The sequence below is a fragment of the Saimiri boliviensis genome, chromosome 14, assembly GCF_048565385.1.
Source record: "Saimiri boliviensis isolate mSaiBol1 chromosome 14, mSaiBol1.pri, whole genome shotgun sequence".
Lineage (NCBI taxonomy): Eukaryota > Metazoa > Chordata > Mammalia > Primates > Cebidae > Saimiri > Saimiri boliviensis.
This window is the reverse complement of record NC_133462.1, coordinates 31,338,042-31,358,136: the sequence shown is the minus strand read 5'-3', so window position 1 is coordinate 31,358,136 and position 20,095 is coordinate 31,338,042. Positions and strand designations below refer to the sequence as shown.

General features: G+C 55.4%; 1 protein-coding gene across 2 annotated transcripts in view; it reads left to right on the top strand.

Moving 5' to 3' along the window:
- AP1M1 (adaptor related protein complex 1 subunit mu 1) overlaps positions 1–9,820 on the top strand; it is a 36,088-nt gene extending 26,268 nt beyond the window's left edge. For both annotated transcript variants that reach the window (XM_010330121.3, XM_074384454.1), the window contains 7 exons: positions 3,201–3,327; positions 4,279–4,421; positions 4,858–4,929; positions 5,438–5,596; positions 8,059–8,184; positions 8,738–8,813; positions 8,944–9,820. In XM_010330121.3, coding sequence (XP_010328423.1) covers positions 3,201–3,327; positions 4,279–4,421; positions 4,858–4,929; positions 5,438–5,596; positions 8,059–8,184; positions 8,738–8,813; positions 8,944–8,966 — 726 coding nt within the window. In that variant the 3' untranslated portion in view covers positions 8,967–9,820. The remainder of the gene's footprint in view (positions 1–3,200; positions 3,328–4,278; positions 4,422–4,857; positions 4,930–5,437; positions 5,597–8,058; positions 8,185–8,737; positions 8,814–8,943) is intronic.
- Positions 9,821–20,095: the final 10,275 nt, after the last annotated feature.

Sequence of the window (20,095 nt, the reverse complement as noted above, 5' to 3'; positions counted from 1 at the left end):
GAACTCTTGACCTCGTGATCTGCCTGCCTTAACTTCCCAAAGTGCTGGGATTACAGGTGTTTGCCACTGTGCCCGGTCATATTCTAGGTCGTATTTAAACTATGGGAAATACTGATATTTTTGTTTTGGCTGGCAGCCAGTCTTTCAGGCCACAAGTTCCAACCTCCAACCTGTGGGCCATGAACACCAGGTCGGCTTTTAAAGCTCCTGCTCCGGTCTCCTAGGTGTGCACCGCCCAGTGGTCAGTCTGGGGCCAGGGTGGTTAGTTCCGTTCTCAAAGTCTTTGGTAAGTGGGAGTATGGTATACACACAGGATGCACACATGCTCGATTCGAGAGAGTTCTGGAGACATCAGCCACTTGATGGGTGACTTTCCCGAGCCTCTGCCTCTGTGCTGTCTACCTGGCACTTTCTGATTCCTTGCGGTATTCTCGGTTACACACGTCTGCCACTAGGCCCGCATCCAGCCCACATGGGGAGAGGACAGAGAGAGAAAAGGACACTGGTCCCCCGCTCCTTGGAACAGTAGCTAGCACCACAGGGCCTGGGGCATGAGGAACGGGGAGATGGGGACTTGCGTTTTCTGGGAGCATCAGGAGCTCCTCATACCCCAGAGCCCGGCCTGGAGGCTCTGCTGAGCTCTCGTCTGCTCTGTGGTGCTCACTTCTGCCACCAGGTCTCTGCTGCCCTTTCTCGTGGGGGCGGCGGGGACACTGTGCGTTCGGTGGCTCTTCCCTGGTCCACCTGCTGCTGTCTTTGGTGTTCTGGCAGCTGCCAAGCCTCCTGCCCAGGTTTCAGAGCTGTGGTCAGCTGCAGGGGAAGCGGCGCCCGCCGACCCACCTCGCCGGCCGTTTGCTTTTGTGTTCACACTGGCCTCATCCCCGCGGTGTGGTGGACTGTGACGGGCTCAGCCGATCCAGGCGTGCAGGTCACTCGGGTGCCCGTTTCTGATGGCCGCAGGCCGTCCGTGCAGCACTGAGCAGTCTTGCTCAGCCCAGACGTGTGCACTTGGGCGTCTCCATGACCTGGGTCAGAACTTCTGGAGAGTGCTGCCCAGACGGACTCTCCCGGCGCGCTCTGTGCAGACTTCTTTGCATTCTTACTTCCTAAGCTGTGGGATGGGACAGTGGCCTCGATAATAACCACATTCCCCTTTCCCCTGGGGACCCTTGTCTGATTGTTTATTGAGCCGAAAACGGGATCCATCTGGGTGCCCTGGGATGCAAAGGCAAGTCCCAGGGGCAGCTTAGAGCTGAGCAGGAAAGCTACGGGGCTTCGGTGGCCCCCACCACAGGGCTCTGCTGTGTGTGGCTCCACCTGGAAGAACTCCACTCCTCGACACGGGTCACAAGGGCAGCTCTCAGAATGCCGCCTTCCTAAGTCGCTTGCAGAGCTGGCGGCTGGGTCAACATTTACCTCCAGATTGATTATCTGGGTGGAGGCTGGTACTTACACAGCCAAGCCCTCAGCAAGCATCCCTTCAGTGCCCACCCTGGGAAGGGCACCTGCTCTGGGCAGCCAGTCACACCTCAGCTGAGAAGGTCCCGATTGCTGCCCGCAGGGCCGAGATCAGCCTCATGGGCTGGGCGGCTTTTCGGCTTCACTCCCTGGGCCTGCCCTCACAGCATTTGTGACCTCACGTGTTCAGGTAGCTGGCTGCCAGGGACAATCCCAACTCCCTGCGGGGGAGGCAGCATCCAGGGGGAATGAGAGGCCGTCACAGTCGAGTGGAGGCCCTCTGAGAACGAGGCAGGACGAATCCCAGTGCTCAGGCTCTGGGAGCCCCGGCCGGTGAGGGTCCTGAGCGCCTGAGCCTCCGCGTGCCCACTGAGCACCTGCTATGTCACACGCCGTTTCTGGAGCAGGACGTGGCAGTGCGCAGACTCAGGGAAGCGCTTGTGTACTGTGGGACCGGGGAGCCACCTTCGAGATGGGGACAGGACGGTGACAGGAGGCGAGGGTGCGGAAGGGACAGACCCGAGAGCTTGGGGCTGTGTCCGCGTCCTTGCCCCTCCCATGGCTGCCATTTGCTTGGCGCCTCAGTTTTCCTGATTCCCTCAGAGACGAGGGTGGGGAGGTGATGGACCAGAGCCCTCGGGGCCATGTCTGGTTTGTGCCTGTTTTCCCAGTTCCCTCAGAGGCAGCAAGCTGGTGAGAGGCTTTAGTGTGTCTACCTGGTGCTTTTTGGATGTCACACATAGGACTGCACAGACTCTCCTGCTCCTCTAGAGACAGGAAATGAGGGCCCTGCACCATGTTAGCCTGGCTGGAGCCAGCATCTGGCCCCAGGTGTCCAAGTTGGTGGCCCCGGTTGGTGGCCAGGGCTGCGGCCCCAGCGATTCTTCTGCCTGTCAGTCTGCGCCCTCAGCACAGGGCCTCCGATCTGAGCGTGTTTCATCACCTCTAAAATCGGTGCAGGAAGAGATGCTCTGGCATTGTGGCTCACTCAGGACAGGGTGGGGGTGCAGGACCATCGCCCTGCTGTGAATTTCTAATTGCACTCTCAGACGTGTCCCAGCACCTCGCCAGGGCCCCTCCTCCAGAGGTTGTCGGGGTGTGTGTGGAGCGGAGCAATGCCTGGCGCGGTCGAAATGCTGTGTCAGCCTTGTGACTGGATTGAAGTGTTATCACACATCAGGGTGGCCCTGGGAAGCAGGAAGCGATCAAGCCCTGGGGGGTGAGGGGCCAGTGGCCTCCCTGGGAGGTCAAGAGGAGAAACAGCTTTCAAGAAAAGTCAGTCTGACCTGGTCCAAGAGACCCTGGTCCAGCCCATCGGGTGAGCAGGGACCAGAGGGTCCTGGCCCGGGGCTGCCGAGCTCAGGGCCTCTCAAGGCTGACTCAGCATGGGGACCAGCTGCTGCATCAGCCCGGGGGATTCAGGGGACTCTCAGGAGGGAGGGACTGGTGCAAGAGAGAGAACCCTTGGGGCTCCAGTATGGCCTGAGGATTGGGGGCAGGACCCAGTGTCTGCCTCATGTCCACAGGGCGCTGGAGAGGGGGGCGGGTGTCAGCCAGGCGTGGGTTGGGGGTAGGCCTGAGCCACAGCTGGGACTCTGCCAGCTCAGGGGCCGAACAGGAGAGGAATGGGCTAGGGGTCGAGAAGGGCGTTGAGAGTGGGGTGGCCAGAGGGTCACACGACGTGATGGGAGGCAGTGGCTGGCATTGGGGACGTCCCCGAATGCCCACGCCGCCACCCCCAGGTCAGCGCCAACGGCAACGTCCTGCGCAGCGAGATCGTGGGCTCCATCAAGATGCGGGTGTTCCTCTCGGGGATGCCTGAGCTGCGCCTGGGCCTCAACGACAAGGTCCTCTTTGACAACACAGGCCGTGAGTACCCGAGCCGCGGGTCCTGCCCTGAGGTTGGCTTCACGGGGCACGCACGGTACAGCCCAGGCCAGGGTTGAGCCAGGCAGAGAACAAGCTGCTTTAGCACCATTTCACACTGCTTCACAGCCAGCTGCGTAGAGCATCCATCTGTCCTGGCAGAGTAGACACGGACAGTGACAACCCTCAGTCCAGCTGTGAGGCCCCCGTCACCCGGCCTCACACGGCAGGTCGTGCGCTCTACCCTCCGTTGCCCGGGATGCTGGACTTGGCGAGGCCTGGCTTTCTCCCCGCTCCCAGTCCAGGTTTCTCCCCGACCTTGGGCCCTAGGTATGGGCTGTGTGAAGGTCACATGGTGATTCTTGCTTCTGCCGCCGCCTGGCCTCTAACACTTCCCACAGCTGGGAGGGGCCCGAGGGGCTCGGCCTGGGTTTGCGAACTGCGCCTCCCACCTCTCAACCATCACAGGCCACTGGAAGAGAGTGCCGTGGCTGAGCACACCCCCATTCCTGGCCCAGTGAGCGCTTCTCGGGCATCGGCCCATCAGGGCAGCGCTCCCACCCAGGGCTGGGCAGGGCCCCACCCACATAGCCCTTGGTGAGGTGGGAAACCAAGGTAGGACCCAGGACCCCATAGATGCCAGGGGCTGAGCCCTCGGGAGTCCTGAACCATCCCCCAACCAAGTCCACCGACCAGGCCCTGGGATGGCCGCTCAGGACTCAGTATGAACCAGACCAACCAGACCCACCAGCCCTACCCCTGGGAACCCAGGGGTGTGAGGAGTGGCGAGGGCGGTTGTCTTGGGACCCAGCCCCCTTGGCGTTGGTGGCCCAGGCTGCTCTTGGTGCGTGGACTGGGGGCCCTGCTCTGCCCAGGGTGGGCCCAGGTGGTAGGAGTGCCACTGAGAGAGCGACCAGAGGGCCAAGGTCTGTGCTACCCTCACCCCGACTCCAGGCGGCAAAAGCAAATCTGTGGAGCTGGAGGATGTGAAGTTCCACCAGTGTGTGCGGCTGTCACGCTTCGAGAACGACCGCACCATCTCCTTCATCCCGCCCGATGGCGAGTTCGAGCTCATGTCCTACCGCCTCAACACCCACGTGAGTGTGCCACCCTGGGGCTGGGCTGCAGGCGGCTCCTCCTCCCCTTTACCTTGAGGAGGGGAAGCTCAGGCAGGCCCGGGGGCCAGGCCCACCCCACACTCTATGAGCTGCCTGGCTCTGTGGAGACAGGGGCCTGAAGACCTGGGACTCCGAGCTTTCCGAGGGACACAGACCCTTTTGGCCACCACCACCCACTTCCCAGGCAGTCCCTAGAGCAGGCCCGGGTTGTGTTTTCTGCATTGGCACTGAGGCCTCCCCGGTAGCTCCTGGCTGCCTCGGCCCTCCCTGATGCTGGCCGTGCATGCCCTGTGGGGCCCAAGGCCCACACCCAGGCAGATGGTCCCTTGCCCTGGGCTTCAGTTTCCCCTCTGAAATGGGACTTTGTCAAGCACGGCCAGCCGTGAGCACCCTGTTTGCCCTCCCTCCTCGGCAGGTCAAGCCTTTGATATGGATCGAGTCGGTGATTGAGAAGCATTCCCACAGCCGCATCGAGTACATGATCAAGGTGCGGGGCCTAGGGGAGGGCTGTGGGCAGCCACCCACTGAGGGCCTACTGGCATCTCTGGCCCATTCCAGGGGCCTAACCCACAGGGCTCTGGGTGCCGGGGAGCTGCCATCCGTGTGCCCTTGTTGTGGCCTCAGATGCAGGAGTGGCCTGTCCCTAGATGGTGCCACTTGTGGGGAGGGGCCTACAGACAGGCAGCCAGGACACTCAGCGGTGTTGCTCAGAAGGAGGATCACCTCTGCCCTCAGTGAGCCCTGTCCAGCCCAACCTGGCCCTGGGGACACAGACACTGTCCCAGGAGGGCAGAGAGAGGCGTGGGGAGCCTCGGAAGCTGAGCAGACAGGAGAGGCAAGATGAAACTCCTGAAATTAGACATTGGGCGTCTTGAAGCTGGGCGAGGCGGTGGGCAGTGCCTGGAGAAGTGGGGTCGGGGTGGGGGTAGGGAGGATCCCCTGGGCCAGCTCCCCATGGCCTCCATAACCCTGGGCCGCATCGTCCTGGTCTGCAGGCCAAAAGCCAGTTCAAGCGGCGATCAACAGCCAACAACGTGGAGATCCACATTCCCGTGCCCAACGATGCCGACTCGCCCAAGTTCAAGACGACGGTGGGAAGTGTCAAGTGGGTCCCCGAGAACAGCGAGATCGTGTGGTCCATCAAGTCCTTCCCGGTGAGTGCCCTGCACCTGTCTCTGCGACGCAGCCCAAGTGCTGCCGGACCTCGACAGTGGCCACTGTGTCCCTCACACCTGGGCTTCTGAAAGGGTGGACGGAGCCAGGGACTGGAGGGAAAGCAGGAGGCGGCAGAGGCTGACTGGGCCCCTTGGCCCCTTTCTACCTAACTGTAAACGAGCCTCTATCTCTACTCTCGGGGCAGCACCCTCTCCCTCCCTCCCTGTGATGCCCCTGAGTACCAGTGTTAGATGGGGCTCCGGTGCATGCAGGCCTGAAGGAGCCCCGCCCACACCGGCAGGTCCAGGGCCCCTTCCATGCAGGCCATCGAGGGGCACAGCTGCCGGTCGGCCGGAGCAGCACGGCCTCCAGCGCCCCCCACCAGCCGCCTGTGTCCCGGGCGAGCTCTGCACTGCTGTGGCTGTCCCAGCACCATGCTAAGGATTCTAAGGACTGGAGTCTGGGCTGTCAAGAGTATTCGGTGCGCAGAGGCTAGGCCTGGGCATGGCTCTAGAGCTGAGCCGGGTGGTCCTGACCTGCTCCGCCAGGCACTGCATTCCCTGTTCTCCCCTCTCTCTCTGTCTGCATCCCAGGGGCACTTGGGGACAGCCCCTTGAATTCCGTGACGTTACTTTCCCTCACAGCCTCAATCTGATCACATGACATAAAATACAGAACGTAGAGGAAGGAGAAAGAAAAGCTGGTAACCCGTTTTTGAGACAGTCTTGCTCCGTCACTCAGGCTGGAGTGCAGTGGTGTGATCTAGGCTCACTGCACTCTCTGCCTTTCGGGTTTAAGCAATCCTCCTGCCTTAGCCACCATGCCTGGCTAATTTTTGTATTTTTAGTAGAGATGGGGTTTCACCATGTTGGCCAGGATGGTCTTGATCTCTTGACCTCACGATCTGCCTGCCTTGGCCTCCTATAGTGCTGGGATTACAGGCGTAAGCCACCGCACCAAGCCTGGCTATGTGCTTTTAAACCTAGAGTGTTTCTCAGTCCTGTCCCTACTGCTGTTACCAGGGTAGAGAATTTGACATGTGTCCATGACACTGTCCATCTGGACGGAGAGCCAGGCCAGGCTCTGCGTCCCCCATAGCGCGCACTTCACGGAAGTGGCTGCCCCATTACTGGGTGTGTGGGTCCCTGCGACTATTGTGTTGTCCCTGTGGCTTATGGGCCAGCAGCCTCTAGGCTTGTGACCTGCCCTCCTGCGCAGCTGTCATTCCCCCTGTGAGGACGGCAGCACACCTGCCGCTACCTGTCCTTCCTACGCGGGAGCCGTGCTCACTGTGCTTTTTTGGCATCGAGGGGGTTTGGTGTTGAACTGGCGCCAGCCTACAGCTCTCATCTAGAGCAGACTTAAAGCCACTCAGCTCAGCGTGACAACATGGGCCGGGTGTGCGGGCCTCCACCGCCCCGGCAGAGCCCGCTTCCCTGCCTTTTCTTTGGCTTGTGTTTTCCTGTCGGTCTTGCTATAAGGTTCAGATCTGGGGTCTGGCTGAGTGGGGCACAGGCGAGGCGCCGAGGGGCTTATGCCCTTGCTGCCTGCTTTACCAGCTGCTGCTGTCTTGTTATCCTCCCTCAGCCTCCTGGAGTCTTTACTCAGCACACGTCACCAGTCAGGCAGAGTCCTCACTGCCAACGATGCCCTGGTGGCAGCAGGCAGAGATGGGCCACTCTGCCCTGGCCCAGGTGCACGGAGATGGCCCCTGCCCCGAGGCGGAAACAGCCCTAGTCGCAGTTCCCACTGAACCTCGGCCTGAGTCCTGGGGAACAGAGACTGTGGGTCCCAGGTGTGGCCGGAGTTGAGATCGTGTCCCTGACTGCTCAGGGCAGGACCCGGCACTAGGGATGCCCAGGCTGTGACCTCTTGTTCCTCAAGGCAGCAAGAGGGTGAAGGTCACTGCCAGGGCGCAGGTTCCAGCCAGGGCCAGAGCCACCCCCTGCTCACCCTCAGGGCTGACCCGTCACTCAGGGCACCCTTCTTGGTTTTTTTCTTGGTTTCTTCCTTTTGTCACCTCTCCCTGTTCATGGTTCTTACCTTGACACACTTTTCACATGCTGTCCTGAGACTCGATGCATGGCTCCTGGTCCCCGGCAGCCCTCACCTGCCAGTCATTACACACTCACCCTCCCTCTTCCTTCCCATGGCCAGTCTGTCTCGTTCGCCAGCCTTGGGGGAAAGAGCATTGGGGGAGCTGGGGTGCTGGGCCACTGCAGGTGACACAGGCAACATTGCAGGGGCTTGGTGAGCTCAGCTCTGGGTGCCTGGGTGTCCTCTTCGGGCAGCTGGGCACTCCAGTGCAGGGTCAAGCTTTCACTCCCCAGCACGGGGACTCACGCTCCCCTCCCTGGACTGGGGTGAGCGGTCAGTCTCTGCTCATCGCCACTAGGGCCAGAGCTGTTGGCCAAGCTGGGGGCAGGGCCTGGGCCTCAGCGCCTCCCCATCTGCTCCCCAGGGTGGCAAGGAGTACCTGATGCGGGCCCACTTCGGCCTGCCCAGCGTGGAAGCAGAGGACAAGGAGGGCAAGCCCCCGATCAGCGTCAAGTTCGAGATCCCTTACTTCACTACCTCCGGCATCCAGGTATGTACAGCCCAGGTGAGGCCGCAGGCGACAGACATCAATGCAGCCAGCACAGAAAAAGGGGTCGGGCAGCTGCAGCCAGGACCCCATGGTGCCGCGGGGCTCCACCTCCCCACAGGCAGTGGGACTCCAGCTGAGGAGAGGCGAGGCTGCCTCTGCTTAGCCCTGAGCTCAAAGCTCAGAGACTCATTCTGCCCCAAAACTAGCATTTGAGGCTCTGCTGTCCACACTGATGCATCATGGGACCTCTTCCCTGGCACCCTCTCAAAAGCCCACAGCGGGAGAGGCTTAAGGAGAGCCAAGGCCTTCTGGCTGGGCCCCCCAGCAGGCTGCCGAGGCCGAGTCTGCGAGGCTCACCCTGGTTGTCACCGCTTCCAGAGGTGGCTCTGCCGTCCCACGCCTCTGCACAGTCCAGACACAAATCCCCTTCACCCCCGAGGTCTGTGCTCGTCCACTCGTCACAGCCTCCCCTGCCAGCCAGCAGGAACGGTTACAGGGGGACCAATAGGGATGGGAGCCTGCGGTGCTCAGGGCCCTGCAACCTGTGCTCCAGGTGCGCTACCTGAAGATCATTGAGAAGAGCGGGTACCAGGCCCTGCCCTGGGTGCGTTACATCACACAGAACGGAGGTGAGTGCGGCCCCACCGGGGGATGGCATTGTGCTGAGGGGTCCCCGGTGGCTGTCCCCAGCATGGAGTGGTTGGGTCGGGTGCCCACGCTCCTGGGAGTCCAACATGAGGCTTCCCTCCTGTCTCCTAGATTACCAGCTCCGGACCCAGTGAGGGGCTGTTGCTGCCAAAGCCCCAGCCCCAGCACCAGGGGACACACCTGCTAAGCCCACTGGATGGAGGGGCCCTCCCTGGACTTGGGCCTGCCTTCTCCAGGCCACCTGCTCTGCCATCAACACTCATCTCAGAAGCCCCTTTTCCCGAAGAGGCTGGTCTTCAAGAAGTCTTATCTCTTTGCCCCTGAAGTCAGTTTCAGGGGAAGGAGATGAAAACTTTCCCTCTAGAGGATACAGCCTTTTATGCTGTTGAGCTCCCCAGGTACTAAGAAGCTTGGCCAACGCTTGCCAGCCAGCTGCAGGTGGCATCTGCCACCAAGAAAGCGCCAGCCTCACCGGGCCAGCCGGTGCGTCATCTTGTTGCCATTTTGTTGAATGTGTTGGGTTTATGGGTATTCCTGGAACTTGTCTTTGTGCGTTCGTTGCCGTTTGTGTTACCCTCACCATCCCCACGTCCCATGGCACTCAGGCAGCACGTGGTGAGGACGGGCCCTCACCCTCGTCTTCCTCCCTGGCAGTGTGTGCAGGGGGCCGTTTACATGTCGGTGCCGGGACCTGGCGCTCTCGGGGGCCACTGCAGCATCTGCCTGCTCCCTGGAGGCCCCTGTTCTGGACTCGGGCCTCACCTGTGGCACCTTCTCAGGACCAGCCTGGGTCACAAGATGCTGTCACTCAGCCACGTCAGTATTTACCCAGCAGGGGAGGTGGGATTCGGGGAGACGCCGGCCTCAGACTTCTTCCCACTGAGGGTCCAGAGACCAGGGCCATGTGTCCCCCCGTCTGCGCTTGGTGACCGCCCTCCCCACCCTCTGTGTGTTCATGTCATAGTTACATTAAATTCCATTCACTGAATGCTCCGCTGCCTTCCTCGGTTGCGGCGTGGTCTCTCTTCTCCTGCGTGACCACAGGCAGCTGCAGCGCTTTCATCACCGACCTTCCCTGGGGCCTCACAAGGTGCCACCAGCTTCCCGAGCTGAAACAGGAAAAGCAGCTGAGGATGAGACAGCTGCAGCGCTGGACCGTGGGCCACCGCTTCCGGGCCACGCAGAGGAGGCCACAGGCAGGCTCTCCTCTCCTCTGACCTGCCCCCCCCTCAGATGGCCAACAGCTGGTCCCCGCCTCTCCCCAGCCCAGTGGCCCACTCCGAACGTGCTCCTTGTGTCAGCAGCATCCCTGTGTGCTCACTAGAAATGCAGGTTCTTGGGCCAACCCTGACCTGCCACAGCCGAGGCTCTGGGGCCAGGGTCCCGGAAACCACTGACAAGGCCCTCAGGTGCTTTTTCCGTGAACTGCCACCTGGACCGCGGGGGAAATGGCACATAGGTAGGACGCGCCACCTGCTCCTGGCTCCCTGCCCCCCGTGCTCGTAGCCCTGCCTGGCCAGCGCCCTTTTGCCTTCGTTCTTCCCCTCCCTCTCCTGTCTTGCTGAGCTCACCCTCAGGCATCTCGTGGGCATCCATCCTAACACGACCCAAGTAGGACCTTGGCTGTCCACCCACGCAGGTCTTCCCTGTCTCGGATGCTGCCCCAGCCGAGGGGGTAGGGCTCAGACTGCAGTCCTGCAGGCCTCCCTGGGGCCCCTCCGGAAGACCCTGGGTCTGATCTCTTTGGCCATCCTCACTGCCACCCCCCGGGCCAAGCTCCAGTGTGGGCTGTCCCTGTCCCCTCCCTGCAGAGCCCCCTGTGCTGGAACGCTGCAGGGACAGGAGAGGGTTGGTCCACAGGACAGAAGAGGGGCTTCGGTTTCCAGCGACAGAATAGATCAGCCCTGCAAACCCTCCGCCAGACAGTAGAAACGCAAAAAATGAAGCAGACGTACCTCGCCGTGCCCATAAAAACTCAAGGAGATTCGCAGAAGCCCAAAACGAAGGAAGGAGACGCAGAAGACACCATGGGCTCGTGCCGGAGTTGCTCTTGGAAACCACAGGGTTTAGATTTGGGGGCCAGGTGGCAGACAGGACTTTGAACCTCCGGAAATGGTGAAATGCAGTGGAAATGACTCCTGCAGGAAGCTGGAGTCATAAGAGCCTCAAAAGATAACTGCAGTAAAAAGATGAACTAGAAAAGAATCATTTGCCCTTCACCCCTGAGAATAAGCAGTGTCCTCTCTTTGCCCGGGATCCAGAGGAGGAAAACCCTCCCCTGAGGTCTCACCGCTTATTTAGACCTGACATGTATAGTACACCGATAAGGTTTGCAGACACCCCGGCCAAGATGATTACGACACAAAACCTCCCTGGAGGGACCTAACTTCATCCCTTCTTACCAAAGATCCTCGCACTCAATCCACCCTACACACAAGGGCACGTCCTGAAAATTACAAAACACGTGTGTGAAAGCAAACTTTAAACAGCAGGATGGGCCAGGCATGGTGGCTCATGCCTGTAACCCAGCACTTTGGGAGGCCGAGGCAGGTGGATCACGGGGTCAAGAGAACAAGACTATCCTGGCCAACATGGTGAAACCCCATCTGTACTATAAATACAAAAATTAGCTGGCTGTGGCAGCACGCACCTGTAATCCCAGCTACTCAGGAGGCTGAGGCAAGAAAATCACTTAAACCAGGGAGTTGGAGGTTGTAGGGAGCTGAGACTGCACCACTGCACTCGAGGCTGGTGACAGAGCGAGACTCCGTCTCAAAAACAAAAAAAACCCCGGCAGGATTAGATCCTCACAAATTTCAAAGACTATGAGGCATGTAAACAAATACGCTATGCAGTCAGTCTGCTCCAGGTGAGTAAAGGCACAGGGACTCACACTTGATCTTGGCCAAAAGGCGATGGCACAGGGACTCAATAGAAAGGAACAAAATGTTGTTGCGACAGAACTGTGACAACATCCAGCAAGGCAAATAATTTGCATGCGGATTATAATGCCTGCAAATCAGCAAAAGGGAGAACCTAACAAAATGGGCAGTGTGTGAACAGCATGAAGAAGAAATACAAATGGCAAACGTTCAGGCAGGCGTGGTGGCTCACACCTGTAAGCCCAGCACTTTGGGAGGCCGAGGCGGACGGGTCATTGGAGGTCAGGAGTTTGCGACCAGTATGGCCAGCATGGTGAAACCCCGTCTCTACTAAAAATACAAAAAGTTATCCAGGCGTGGTGGTGCCTGCGTGTAATCCCAGCTGTTGGGGAGGCTGAGGCAGGAGAATGGTTTGAACCTAGGAGGTGGAGGTTAAAGTGAGCCGAGATGGCGCCACTGCACTGCAGGCTGGGCAACAGAATGAGACTCCATCTCAAAAAAAACAAAAAACAAAAAAACATAGGCCTGCCTTGGTGGCTCACGCTCATGCCTGTAATCCCAGCACTTTAGGAGGCTGAGGCAGGTGGATCACCTGAAGTGAGTTCAAGATTAACCCAGCCAATGTGACAAGACCCCATCTTTACTAAAAATACCAAAATTAGCACCAGGCATAGTGGCCAGCACCTATATTCTCAGCTAACAGGAGGCTGAGGCATGAGAAGCGCTTGAACCCCAGGAGGCAGAGGCTGCAGTGAACCGAGATCGCACCACTGTGCTGCAGCCTGGACAACGGAGCAAGACTTCATCTCAAAAAAAAAAAAGGCAAACATTTAACCATATAGGTATTCAGGAAATACGTACACGTAGACCAAGACCACAGTTAGATGCTATTTCACATGCATCAGGTTGGCAAAAAAAAAAAAAAAAAATTTTTTTTGAGACAGGGTCTTGCTGTGTTACCCAGGCTGGAGTGCAGTGGCATGATCATGGCTCACTGCAGCCTTGAGCTGCCAGGCTCACGCAATTCTGCCTCAGCCTTTTGAGGAGTGGGGACTACAAGTACATGGCACCATCCTGGGCCAATTTTTTGTATTTTTGGTAGAGATGGGGTCTCATCGTGTCCACACTGGTTTTCAACTCCTGGGCTCGAGACATCCTCCTGCTACAGCCTCCCAAAGTGCTGGGATTACAGATGTGAGCCCCCTTGCTCAGCCTCCTGAACATCTAGAATGTGCTAGCTATGTGCTGACTGTGGGAAAGCTGAGAACATCCTACCTGAAATCGTCTTTATGCCAGAATTCTCTTGCAGAACTCTAGCTGAGAAAAGCCCTGAGAAATCCATGCACAAATATGTAGAGAAATACCAGGTATACAGTTAAACTTACAGCAGCATAGTTGATGAGGGCAAGAAATTGGAAACCAACCAGAAGTCCCTCAGGAAAATGGACTGTTGTAGTCTATTCACACAATGGATCACAGCCCTGAAAATGAATTCAGGGAGAGGAGTGATACGGCTCAGAATACATCTGAAACTGAGCAGGAAAAATGTTTACAGAAGAGTGTGCAGTAATCTAGTATAAAATATCCCTGCATGCTTAGGGATTATATATATATATATATCCCCTAGCATAGCACAGTTAATGAGACACATATGTATTTACACTCTGCCCTCCACATCCTCTGCATCCATGCATTCTACCAACAGTGGGTTGAAAATATTTGAAAAACACTTGTGTCTGTGCTGAATATTTACAGTTTTTTCTTGTCATTATTCCTTAAATAATACACAATAACTACTGTTTACGTAGCATCTCCAGTGTACTGGGTAATCTAGAGATGATTTAAAGATGAGATGCATAGGATATATGCAAATGTGCCATTTTATATACAAGACTTGAACATTCTCAGATTGTGGTATCTGAGGGGAGTCCTGGAAGCAATCACTTGAGAATATGGAGGGATGACTCGTGTGTATGTATGTGTGTGTGGTTGTGTGTGTTATGGGTGTATGTGGGGATGTGTGGTTGTGTGTGTTATGGGGGTGTGTGTGGTGTGTTACAGTGTGTGGGGTTGTATGTGTTATGGGTGTGTGTGGGGGTGTGTGGTGTGTTAGGGGGCGTGTGTGTGTTATGGGTGTGTGTGTTGAGAGTATGTGTTACGGGTGTGTGTGTGGTATGAACGGTGTGTGGGGTGTTATGGGTGTGTGTGGGGGTGTGTGGTTGTGTGTTATGGGTATGTGTGTGAGGGGTTGTGTGTGGGGATGTGTGGTTGTGTTACGGGTGTGTGTGTGTTAGGTTATGTGTGGGAGGTGTGGTTGACACAAGACAATAAAACCCAACATGCCAGCAAGTGTCTAACACCAAAATAATGAGAACTGAAGAGCAGCCACATACAAAGAGATCATGGCCAGAATCTTCCAAAATTAATGAAAATCTTGTTTTTTGTTTTGTTTTTTTTTTTTGAGATGGAGACTCACTCTGATACCCAGGTTGGAGTGCAGTGGCGTGATCTCAGCTCACTGCAACCTCTGCCTCCCGGGTTCAAGTGATTCTCCTGCCTCAGCCTCCTGAGTAGCTGGACTACAGGCACCCGCCACTACACCTGGCTCATTTTTTGTATTTTTAGTAGAGACGGGGGTTTCACCATGTTAGCCAGGCTGGTTTCAAACTCCTGACCTCAGGTGATCCACCCACCTCAGCCTCCCAAAGGGCTGAGATCACAGGTATGAGCCACACTGAGCCTGGCCTGAAAATCTTGAAATTCTAAGATTCAAGAAACCAGTGAGTCCAAAGCACGAATACACAATCCTAAACTCTTAACTAAAGTCATCACAGTCAAACCACAGAGCATATTAGACTCAGCGAAGATCCTAACAGCAACACGAAGAGCTGGGGTTACAGGTGTGAGCCACCATGCCCGGCTTGTCCCACCTTTTACAGATGAGGCTGGAGTGCAGTGACGCGATCCCGGCTCACTGCAACCTCCTACCTCGCGGGTTCAAGTGATTCTCCTGCCTCAGCCTTCGGACTAGGCAACCACCATGCCCGGCTAATTTATTTATTTTCTTTGTATTTTTAGTAGAGACGGAGTTTCACCATATTAGTCAGGCTGATCTCAAACACCTGAACTCAGGTGATCCACCACGCCTTGGCCTCCCAAAGTGCTGGTGGCAGGTGTGAGCCACCCCGAGCGGCCAGAGTAGACTTCAAAGCAAGAAAGCAAAAGAAAATGTACAGATCCCCAATAAGTTTCCACACATCTCCAAGAATTATTAGAGTCCCCATTCTCTGAGGGATTCTCAAGAGAAATGAGTTAGAATTCAACAACAAATAAATTACTTTAAAATATCTCCAAATATGAGAGGCTGGAGTGCAGTCAGTGGCACGATGGCAGCTCACTGCAACTTTGGACTCCTGGGCTAAAAAGGTCATCCCATCTCATCCTTCCGAGTAGCTGGGATTACATGTGAGTGCCACCACCTCCAGCTAATTTTTTTTTTTTTTTTTTTTTTTTTTTTTGTATTTTCAGTAGAGACAGGGTTTTGCCATGTTGTCCAGTCTGGTTTTGACCCCAGGCTCAAGCGATCTGCCTGCCTCAGCCTCCACAGTGCTGGAATTACAGGCTAGAGTCACTGCACCCAGCCAACATGAGAGGTTTTTTTGTTTTTGTTTTTGTTTTTGAGACCGAGTTTCACTCTTGTTGCCCAGGCTAGAGTGCAATGGTTCAATCTTGGCTCACACAACCTCCACCTCCCAGGTTCAAGCGATTTTCCTGCCTCAGCCTCCCAAGTAGCTGGGATTACAGGCATGTGCCACCATGTCCGGCTAATTGTGTATTTATAGTAGAGAGAGGGTTCTCCATGTTGGTCAGGCTGGTCTTGAACTCCCAACCTCAGGTGATCTACCCACTTCAGCCTCCCAAAGTGCTGGGATTACAGGTGTGAGCCACCGCACCTGGCCCCTATGAGACACTTTAAAGCACACTGTTCAATCACCATGTGCCACAGAAGAAAATAAAATGGAAGTTAGAAAATATTAGGGAATGGCCAGGTGCGGTGGCTCAGGTCTATAATCCCAGCACTTTAGGAGGCTGAGGTAGGCAGATCACTTGAGCTCAGGAGTTCGAGATCAGCCTGGCCAACATGGCAAAATCCCATCTCTACTAAAAATACAAAAATGAGCCAGGCATGGTGGCACATGCCTGTAATCCCAGCTACTCAGGAGGCTGAGGCACAAGACTAGCTTGAACCCTGGAGGCAGAGGTTGCAGTGAGCTAAGATTTTGCCACTGCACTCCAGCCTGGGTGACAGAGCAAGAGTCTGTCTCCAAATAAAGAAAGACTATTTTTCAATCTGGATGCAGGTGACATGGGTGTGCTCTCAAGAATTTATCAAGCACTGATGATTTGCACACTCTTTTGTATATCTGTTACACTTACAGCAAAAAAATTTACAAAGGGGGAAAGAGGGCAAAAGATATTTAAAGCAGCCAGAAGTAAAGACACATTGTCTTCAAATATGACTACCCGTCAGACAGACACCTGGCTTTTCAAAGGAAGCCAGAAAACAGTTGGGTGACATTTTCAACATGCTAAAAGAAAACCACCAACCCAAATCATAGACCCAACAAAAGTATTTCAAGAATGAGGTTACAGTAAAATCATTTTGCAGACAAATAACAGAAGAGTGTGCCAGCAGCAGACTTACCTCTAAAGAAAACTGTAAACACTCTACTCCGTTCAGGGACAAGGAAAGTGATCTCAGACGGGCACGATGCGAGAAGACATAAAAGCGAAAAAAGAGAAAATACATGAGCAAATCTACACAGACATAGATTGATTACACATTTTTTTTTTAACTGATAGAATTATACAATAGGGGGAAAAAAAGTCTGCAGGGAGTAAAGTGAGTTAAAATGTCCCAAGTTCATGACTGCCTGGGATGAGAATAAATAACGTGGATAAAATCCGCACTTTTTTTTTTTTTTGAGACAGAGTTTCGCTCTTGTTACCCAGGCTGGAGTGCAATGGCGTGGTCTCGGCTCATGGCAACCTCCGCCTCCCGGGTTCAGGCAATTCTCCTGCCTCAGCCTCCTGAGTAGCTGGGATTACAGGCACGCACCACCATGCCCAGCTAATTTTTTGTATTTTTAGTAGAGACGGGGTTTCACCTTATTGACCAGGATGGTCTCGATCTCTTGACCTTCTGATCCACCCGCCTCGGCCTCCCAAAGTGCTGGGATTACAGGCTTGAGCCACCGCACCCGGCACTTTTTTTTTTTTTTTTTTTTGAGATGGAGTTTCACTCTTGTTGCCCAGGCTGGAGTGCAGTGGCTCGATCTCAGCTCACTGCAACCTCTGCCTCCCAGGTTCAAGCGATTCTCCTGGCTCAGCCTCCCAAGTAGCTGGGATTATAGGCATGCGCCACCACGCCTGGCTAACTTAGTATTTTTAGTAGAGATTTTCTCCATGTTGGTCAGGCTGGTCTCGACCTCCCAGACTTGCCACCATGCCCAGTTAAGTTTTGTATTTTTAGTAGAGACAGGGTGTAACCATGTTGGCCAGGCTGGTCTTGAACCCTTGACCTCAGGTGATCCACCTGCCTCAGCCTCGCAAAGTGCTGGGATCATAGGCATGAGCCACTTCCCCCACCTATACATGTGAAAATCTTAAACCAAATCCTGGGCAGGGGGAAAGCTGGCAATATATAAAAAGGATAAAACACGGAATGCAAACACTGGAAAATCCATCACTACATTAAAAAGATTAAAGGAGGGGCCGGGTGCAATGGCGCACTCCCATAATCCCAGCACTATGGGAGGCTGAGGTGGGAGGATCATTGAGCCCAGAAGTTTGAGACCAACCAGGGCAATGTAGCTGGACCTCATTTCTACAAAAACTTTTTTTTTTTTTTAATTAGCCAGGTGTGGTGGTACATACCTGTGGTCCCTGCTTCTCAGGAGGTTACGGTGGGAGGACTGCTTGAGCCCAGGAGGTGGAGACTGCAGTGAGCCAGGATCACACCACTCCATTCCAGCCTAGGTGACAGAATGAGACCCTAACTCAAAAAAAAAACACTAAAGTGAGAAAACATGTATGATCATTTCAATAGGTAAAGGTAAAGCATTTGATAAAATGAGACGTTCATTTATAACTAACAAGAATAAACAACCCTTAAGCCAACTACAACTATTTAGTGTCTAAAAAAATGAGGTGCCTGGGATTAAATCCAGTACAAACTCGGCCGGACGCGGTGGCTCACACCTGTAATCCCAGCACTTTGGGAGGTCGAGGCAGGCAGATCACGAGGTCAGGAGTGACCAGCCTGGCCAACATGGCAAAACCCCCTCTACTAAAAATACCAAAAAAAAAAAAAAAAAAAAAAAAAAAAAAAAAAAAAAAAAATTTCAGCCAGATATGGTGGCAGGCACTTGCAATCCCAGCTGCTTGGGAGGCTGAGGCAGGAGAATTGCTTGAACCCAGGAGGCGGAGGTTACAGTGAACTGAGATCATGCCACTGCACTCCTGCCTGGGTGACAGAACGACTCCATCTCAAACAAACAAACAAACAAACAAAAAAGGTAGAACCATCATCATCATGTTTGTGATGGCCTAAGACCATCTTTTAATAAAGATTGTAATTCAGGTAACTCCCCTCCCCTGCTCAAAATCCTCCCATGGCTCCCCAGTACCCTCAAAGTAAAGCTCCTTGTCCTTGGGGTCCATCTGGTCCTGCCCTGGCTTCCACTCTCGCCTTTCCTCCCTCTTCACCTGCCACTCGCGCCTCTTCGCCCCCAAGCTGCTTCTCATCTTGGAGCCTTCTGAGGTTGCACCTTCTGCCTGGTGCACCCTTTCCCTCTGCTGCCTCCTCCTTGATACTCACTGCTCAACTCAAATGTCTCCTCCCCTCCAGCCACTCCCGCTTGTCGCCGCATGCAGCTGTGACTTGTTCCACTTTTGCCTGTGCACCCCTGGTCTGCCTAGAAGCTCCACAAGCATACCCCAACCCATGTGGTTCACCACGGCTGCGTCCCTAGGGTCCAGAGCAGGACGACGCTGGGACCGGGATCGGTGAACACAACGCTCTGCCAGACATGACCACCAGGGGGCATCCAAGGGTCAGAAATCACAGCTTGGAGACCCACTGGGCCAGGCCACAGGCAGAGAGGTGTGCGGGACAGGCCTGGGGAGAGGGAGGCTCCGGCCCTCTCTGAACACAGGGACCCCAAGTCCACTGCTACCCTTCCTGAGGGTCCTCCCTGCAGCCTGATGAAGATGAGGAAACTGAGGCTCAGAAAGGCCACAGGGGCCGGGCACGGTGGCTCACGCCTATAACCCCAGCACTTTGGGAGACCAAGACAGGCAGATCACTTGAGGTCATGAGTTCAAGACCAGCCTGGCCAACATGGTGAAACCCTGTCTCTATTTTTTTGTTTGTTTGTTTTTTTGTTTTTTGTTTTTTGAGACAGAGTTTCGCTCTTGTTGCCCAGGCTGGAGTGCAATGGTGCGATCTCGGCTCACCGCAACCTCCGCCTCCTGGGTTCAGGCAATTCTCCTGCCTCAGCCTCCCGAGTAGCTGGGATTACAGGCACGCGCCACCATGCCCAGCTAACTTTTTGTATTTTTAGTAGAGACGGGGTTTCACCCTGTTGACCAGGATGGTCTCGATCTCTTGACCTCGTGATCCACCCGCCTTGGCCTCCCAAAGTACTGGGATTACAGGCTTGAGCCACTGCGCCCGGCCCGAAACCCTGTCTCTATTAAAAACGTTTTTTAAAAAAATTAGCTGGGCGTGACGGTACGTGCCTGTAGTTCCAGCTACTCAGGAGGCTGAGACAGGAGAATTGCTTGAACCCAGGAGGCAGAGGTGCCACCACATTCCAGCCTGGGCAGCAGAGTGAGGCTCTATCTCAGAAAAAGAGAAAGGCTACGGAAATGTCAAACACCGGCTCCGCCTCCTCACCAGCCATTGACAGGGAAGCTACAGATGGAGGGTGGGTGGGGCAGCTGGGAGCCCTGGCCTGACCAGGAGGACCAAGTCAAGGTAGCCAGGCTCAGACTGACCCTCCTGCCCATGAGGAGCCTCAGCTCACACAGGCGGCCCAATCCCTGCCTGGGTTCAGCAGCCCCCATTGCACACATGGGGAAACTGAGGCCCAGAGACATTCTGGAGCCGGCCTTTGTACACCAGAACCTGGCAGCTCCTGCCACACCACTGCTGCCCACCAAATCCTTCCTATTTGCCCTCTGTGGTGGGGCTTGGGGACCCAATGCAGGGACAGCAGGCAGGTGCCCCTCACCCGCTTCCTTCCAGTTCCTGATTCAACAGATGGAGAACTGGTTCTATTCCTACCCAGGTTCAGCCGGGGACCCCCCAACTCAGA